Genomic DNA, 7,755 nt, shown 5'->3' with positions numbered 1-7,755 from the left:
CTACTCCACAAGATCTAAGGGCCCTCCACCTCCTCCTCTTCCGAGTCTTATCAGAAACAAGAACAAATCGAAAATGGAAGACTTGAGAAACATCAGAAAGGAGAACTCGGGTGAACGGGTAGAGGTTACTCAGGGTATTCAGGTTTCCAAGGAAAGTGCCACTCAGCTCGAACAGAAGTTATTGAAATTTCAAGAAGAACTGGACCAAGTTCGTAACTTGGCAAACTTGTCATTTTCCCTCACTACCCCAGACGTCAACATCCCTAATGCTCAAAATCCTATACCTCCACAGAACATCCCGAAACCACAGAAACAACCCGCTCTCCATCAAAATTGCAACACATGTCACACTTCAAACAACACCCCGCTCCTCATTCCCGAACCACTAAATGATCATCCCCACCACACCCCCATCTACCTGGAAACCATGGCACAATATACTCAACCTATTTCAAGCACACCGGAGTCTGATGACAAAGACTCTCTCATCAAGAACCTGGCCGCAGAACTCAAGAAACTGACTAGCCGAGTCCAGGGTGTTGAAGGAAACAAAGGCATTGAGGGGCTGAATTATGAGGACCTTTGCATTCAGCCAGACGTCGAACTTCCCGAGGGGTACAAACCTCCCAAGTTCGAGATGTTTGATGGCTCAGGGGATCCCAGAGTCCATTTGAGGACATACTGCGATAAGCTGGTCGGAGTCGGAAAGGATGAAAAGATTCGCATGAAGCTCTTCATGAGAAGTTTGAAAGGTGATGCTCTATCTTGGTACATTAGCCAAGACCCCAAGAAGCGGACAAGCTGGGTAGGAATGGCGTCCCATTTCATGGATAGGTTCAAATTCAATATGGAGAATGCGCCAGATGTATTCTACATCCAGAATTTGAAGAAGAAACCTACGGAGACATTCCGCGAGTATGCTACTCGTTGGAGATCAGAGGCTGCTAAGGTCAGACCGGCCTTGGAAGAAGAACAGATGAACAGGTTTTTCGTCCGAGCTCAGGATCCACAGTATTATGAGAGGTTGATGTTGATCGAAGGCCAGAAATTCTCCGACATCATCAAGCTAGGGGAAAGGATTGAGGAAGGCATTAAAAGTGGTATGGTCACTAATTTTGAGGCATTGCAGGCTACCAAAAAGGCTCTACAGTCTGGTGGAACGTCCAAGAAAAGGATGTGAGTGCCGTGATGGTTGCACAGAGAACAAAATCCCCAATAAAATACCAAACCTATCCATTTCCCCCGCTCACATATCAACCCACTCCAAACTACCAAGCACCCTCGCCCTCCTACTAAGTTCTACCACCTACTTACCAATCATCTCCACCCCCCACATATCAACCTACCTCACCAAGATATTCCCAAACCCGTACCCGTCTACCAAGCCTATAATGCTCAGCCCTCTCACTATCAATCACCTCCCACCCGCCAAAACTTACCTAGACCACGCCCTAATTTCGACCGTAGACCTCCCAAGCAATACACCGCCATCGCCGAACCAATCGACCAGCTGTATGAAAGGCTCAAAGCTGCTGGTTACGTCACCCCAATCCCTGCCATAACTCATGAAAATCCTTCCCAATGGGTCAACCCGAACAAAACCTGTGCATACCATTACGGCATGAAGGGGCATACCATTGATGAATGCCGATCTCTGAAGGATAAAATCCAAGCCTTAATTGACAACACGATCATCGTGGCGAAAGAGCCCACTCACAATGTTCGCAACAATCCCCTGCCTGATCATAAGGGTGGAAGCGTTCACATGATCGAGGTAGAAGATGATTGGGACCCCAAAGGGTCGATTGGATTGATTACCGAAGGTGACGAGCCCAAGAAATCAACAATCACACTGAATCCAATTGTGGTCCAGATCCAGCCCTCTGGGGATGCTGAAGTAAATATGTCCATACCACTCGAGCTGGAAACACCGCCAACAGAGCCAATTGAGGTGGAGTTTGGGTCTCCAAAGGCACCTGTACCATTTGAAGTTGTTGTGTTACCTCCCAAAGCGAAGGTACCCATTCCTGTAGCAATGTCAGCCATAACACCGTTCCATACACAGGCCGTTCCTTGGGATTACACCGCCGAGGCGAGAAGAAAAGGGAAAACTAGGTCTGGAGAAGCAATTGCAGCACAGGACATGACCAGAACAGGCAGGATTTATACTCCGGAGCATTTAGCTGAATCAAGTAAGCAGGCCTCTGGACGGCCTATTGAAACTGGGCCCGATGATCTCTGGTGAAAGATACAAGCAAAAGAATACTCAGTCGTTGATCAACTGAATAAAACACCGGCACAGATCTCCATCCTAGCTCTGCTGCAAAGCTCCGATGCACATAAGAACGCCTTGATGAAGATACTGAGTGAGGCATATGTACCCAGCAACATAACTGGAGGAGAAATGGCGAACATGGTAGGGCAGATATTGGAGAGTCATAAAATCACTTTCCACGAGGATGAGTTGCCCCCAGAAGGGTTAAGCCACAACAAAAAGTTGCACATCACTGTGCAATGTGAAGACTATTTCGTCACCAGAACTTTGATTGACGGAGGGTCCAGCCTAAATATTTGCCCATTGGTGACTCTCAGAACATTGGGGAAGAGCCTGCATGAGATCAAGGATGGGGCCATCAACGTCAAATCTTTCGATGGTTCCCAAAGGTCCACTATTGGGGAAATCAGTTTGTGTCTGCAGATGGGACCGACTTGGTTCGACGTTGACTTTTAAGTGATAGACATCCCAGCATCTTACAACTTACTACTGGGACGACCTTGGATCCACGCCGCTGTAGCTGTAGCATCAACCCTGCACCAAGCAGTGAAGTTCGAGTGGAATCACCAAGAGGTGATTATTCATGGCGACGGTAGTAATCCCATATACAGTCGCCAGACCATCCCAGCNCCCAATCCCTGCCATAACTCATGAAAATCCTTCCCAATGGGTCAACCCGAACAAAACCTGTGCATACCATTACGGCATGAAGGGGCATACCATTGATGAATGCCGATCTCTGAAGGATAAAATCCAAGCCTTAATTGACAACACGATCATCGTGGCGAAAGAGCCCACTCACAATGTTCGCAACAATCCCCTGCCTGATCATAAGGGTGGAAGCGTTCACATGATCGAGGTAGAAGATGATTGGGACCCCAAAGGGTCGATTGGATTGATTACCGAAGGTGACGAGCCCAAGAAATCAACAATCACACTGAATCCAATTGTGGTCCAGATCCAGCCCTCTGGGGATGCTGAAGTAAATATGTCCATACCACTCGAGCTGGAAACACCGCCAACAGAGCCAATTGAGGTGGAGTTTGGGTCTCCAAAGGCACTAGGTCTGGAGAAGCAATTGCAGCACAGGGGATGACCAGAAAAGGCAGGATTTATACTCCGAAGCATTTAGCTGAATCATATAAGCAGGCCTCTGGACGGCCTATTGAAACTGGGCCCGATGATCTCTGGCAAAAGATACAAGAAAAAGAATACTCAGTCGTTGATCAACTGAATGAAACACCGACACAGATCTCCATCCTAGCTCTGCTGCAAAGCTCCGATGCACATAAGAACGCCTTAATGAAGATACTGAGTGAGGCATATGTACCCAGCAACATAACTGGAGGAGAAATGGCGCACATGGTAGGGCAGATATTGGAGTGTCATAAAATCACTTTCCACGAGGATGAGTTGCCCCCAGAAGGGTTAAGCCACAACAAAGCGTTGCACATCATTGTGCAATCTGAAGACTATTTCGTCACCAGGACTTTGATTGACGGAGGGTCCAGCCCAAATATTTTCCCATTGGTGACTCTCAGAACATTGGGGAAGAGCCTACATGAGATCAAGGATGGGGTCATCAACGTCAAAGCTTTCGATGGTTCCTAAAGGTCCACTATTGGGGAAATCAGTTTGTGTCTGCAAATGGGACCGACTTGGTTCCACGTTGTTTTCAAGTGATAGACATCCCAGCATCTTACAACTTACTACTGGGACGACCTTGGATCCACGCCGCTGTAGCTGTAGCATCAACCCTGCACCAAGCAGTGAAGTTCGAGTGGAATCACCAAGAGGTGATTATTCATGGCGACTGTAGTAATCCCATATACAATCACTAGACCATCCCAGCAATCGGAGGAAGAAGGAAGATAGGTGGAGAAACCTACCATCATATTGAGCGAGTCTACGCCAAGGACAAGGATAAGTAGTGGGATAACAAGATCGAAAGTATACTGAATTGGAACGGATATGAACCCGACAAGGGGCTCGGCAAGAACCTCCAGGGAATCACTAAACCTATCAAACTAAAGAAGCACGACACCACCTTCGGGTTGGGGTATGGATATACTTGGGAAGAATTCAAGGATTGGTCGCCACCATGACGCGACCCTTATTATCCACTGGAGCACCCTATACCTCGCCTGGAGCAGACTTTCCAGCCGGCAGACATCATATATGGGTCAGAAGAAGAGGAAACATTGGTGGCAATGAAGAATCTGTTCTTGGAAGACGACAACTTGGACTGTCATGTCATTTTTGAGGAGGAAGGGGAGGAAGGCCCTTCCATACAAGCTGTGAGCCGAGGGGCGCGCCTCAACAACTGGTCCGTCAGAACCACCAAGGCCCAGAAATTCCCCGGACCCTGCTACTAAGAAGGATATTCACTTCTTAAAATATCCTATATACGTAGGCGGGAACAGGGGAAGGGGCCAAATTTATCCCGACGACAGCAAGAGTAACAATACTGCTTATAATGCTACAGCAGCAGGTATAGTAAGCAAAATCATACGAAAAGAAAAAGGTGGATATGAGATAACCATAACGGATGCGTCGGATGGACGTCAAGTGGTTGATATTATCCCTCCCGGACCAGAACTTCTTGTTTCCGAGGGCGAATCTATCAAATTTGATCAACCATTAACGAGTAATCCTAATGTAGGCGGATTTGGTCAGGGAGATGCAGAAATAGTACTTCAAGATCCATTACGTGTCCAAGGACTTTTGTTCTTCTTGGCATCTGTTATTTTGGCACAAATCTTTTTGGTTCTTAAAAAGAAACAGTTCGAGAAGGTTCAATTGGCCGAAATGAATTTCTAGATTTGCAGATTTGTCGACATCAAGTTCGTAAAAAGAACCAAATTCTTGTTGGTGATTATTTATGATCAAAAAAATAAAATTCTGAAAACTCCTTTGTCTTATTTATACTCTTCTTCAAAATCTACATACTATGTGGTACAAGGGATTCCCAGCATCTCGTAGAAAAAGAGTATGTAATGTAGAATTTGAAGAAGAAAATTTGACTTTCATTATTTTTATTTCATTTTTTTAAATTGGAGTAGTGTGACTATGTTACTATTGACAGATTTCAATGCCATAAGACGTATCAATAGTTTTCTATTCTAAATAGAAAGAAAGTCAAATTTGTCTAAATACTAGACATAAGGAAGCAGGGGATAAATGTGGGGAACAAAAAAACGGATCCTGTCCTTCAAGTCGCACGTTGCTTTCTACCACATCGTTTCAAACGAAGTTTTACCATAACATTCCTCTAAGAACCGGTATGGAATTGATTCAATTATGGAATCATGAATAGTCATTGGTTGGGCTGATGTATAAACACCATAACCTATACTTTGTTCTATATCTATATACTATAGATATAATGTCACGACCCAAGATCCACTAAGGGTCGTGGTGGCGCCGGACACCTCTGTCAGGCCAGCCAACTAGATTATCAATTAATTCCTCTTTTAAAACTTTTGAAAATCTAAGGTTTTTCCTTCCATTTTCATAAATAAAAGTTCACTACTTGAATTAAAATTTAAATAATAACAATTGGTATAAATCTGTTGAAACCCATCCTAGAAACCCGGTGTCACAAGTACATGAGCAACTATCAATAAGGAAAGTAAAATACAACATCTGTCCGAAATACAGTGGACAGGGAATAAATAATAAAATGCTGAAAGGAACTACACTGGCTGCGGGTCGTCTCGAACAGTGCAGCTCACCTAGTCCCAGAGTCGTCCGTGCTGCTACGCCCAAGAGGCTGCTAGAGGTATATATACATGTGCAACAAAAATGCACAGAAGTGTAGTATGACTACATAATCAACGTGTACTCAGTGAGTATCCCGCCTAATCCCGAAGGGGTAGAGACGAGATGGCGAACTCCGACACTCACTAGAGGTTAATTAGCAATGTTCTATAAGTGTGAGGAAAATCATGGTTTGCTCCCGGAATCCACCTGAGGCCCCCGGTACCCCAACCAATCATACCAACCAGTCCCAAAACACATTACGGACTTGCTCAAGGCCTCAAATCGTAACAAACAACGCTAAAACCATGAATTACACCCCGATTCAAGCTTTATGAACTTTGAACTTTCCAACTTCTATTTCCGATGTTTAAACCTATCAAATCACGTCCGATTGACCTCAAATTTTGCACACTAATCATATTTGACATTACGAACCTACTCCAACTTTCGGAATTGGATTCCGACCCCGATATCAAAAAGTCAACCTCCGGTCAAACTTCCCAAAAACCTTCAAATTTCTATCTTTAGCCAAATAGCTTCAAAATGACCTACGGACCTCCGCATTCACTTCCGATCGCGCTCCCAACTCCAGAATCACCATACGGAGCTATTCCCAGACTCGGAATCCCAAACGAACATTGATAACACTGAAATGCACTTCAAGCAAAACTTAAGAAATTCCTTCTAAAATGCTAACTTCCACATTAGGCGCCAAAACGCTCCCGGGTTATCCAAAACCCGATCCGGGCATACGCCCAAGTCCGAAATCATCATACGAACCTGCTGGAACCTTCAGATCCCGATTCCGAGGTCGTTTACTCAAAATTCCATACCTAGTTCATTCTTTCAACTTTAAGCTTCCGAAATGAGGATTCTCTTCCCAAATCAACTCCGAACATGCGTACAAGTCATAATACCGGAAATGAAGCTGTTCATGGCCTCCGACTGCTGAACGGAGCGCTAGCACGCGAAACGACCGGTCAGGTTGTTACATTCTCTCCCACTTAAACATACGTTCGTCCTCGAACGTGCTGAGAACCATACTGAAGTAGTCTGAAATCGCTGTTTAGCACCTCATGCACCTTCCCGTGCTACCACAACTTAGCTGAGCACGCTAGCTCGATAAATTCTGAAGATATTCCCTTTTATTCAAGCAATTAAGCCTTAGAGCCCGATTCCAACATCCGGAATCCTATGCTAGGCCTGTTTCCAACATACGATCACCATATCAATCACCATACGCTGTACTCAAACACGATTGCATAACTTTGTTGAATTCACACTTTGCATTACCCACTCGTAGGGCCACAATGACCTTTTTCCTGATCCACTTAGTCAAAATCCTACTAATCTGGTGCTCCCATTGCACCCCATGACGTATACAGGTCTTACTCTAACCTTTACCATATCGCCATGATGAACAGATGTACCAACATTCATAATCGATTGCCGAGTCAACAAATCATTAGGTCTATACTCCTGACAAGGCCTTCACCTCATTCTGTACCCTATAATGGTCTTATCTCCATAACATACCTCACATAGCTGGATTGCACAGAATCCTAGATCAAGGGATCTCGTCTCATCCGATACAACTGCTCAGGCAATAAGCCACCCCAGAAATTGTTAAAATCTCATATGATGCTAACATGCACCAATAGGCCACCAATCCGAACACAACACAAACAGGAAATCGAACTCTGGAAGGAATTATCTAG

At 45.0% G+C, this 7,755-nt stretch overlaps 1 protein-coding gene across 1 annotated transcript in view; it reads left to right on the top strand.

The window, feature by feature from the left end:
* Positions 1-5,465, top strand: part of LOC109240864 (cytochrome f-like) — a 33,696-nt gene extending 28,231 nt beyond the window's left edge. Inside the window, exon 2 of the mRNA XM_019407547.1 lies at positions 4,611-5,465. Coding sequence (XP_019263092.1) covers positions 4,611-5,095 — 485 coding nt within the window. The 3' untranslated portion in view covers positions 5,096-5,465. The remainder of the gene's footprint in view (positions 1-4,610) is intronic.
* The last annotated feature ends 2,290 nt before the right edge of the window (positions 5,466-7,755 follow it).

This window comes from Nicotiana attenuata, unplaced genomic scaffold (genome assembly GCF_001879085.1).
Source record: "Nicotiana attenuata strain UT unplaced genomic scaffold, NIATTr2, whole genome shotgun sequence".
NCBI lineage: Eukaryota > Viridiplantae > Streptophyta > Magnoliopsida > Solanales > Solanaceae > Nicotiana > Nicotiana attenuata.
The sequence above is the reverse complement of the archived record's forward strand: the minus strand, read 5'-3'. Positions and strand labels throughout refer to the sequence as shown.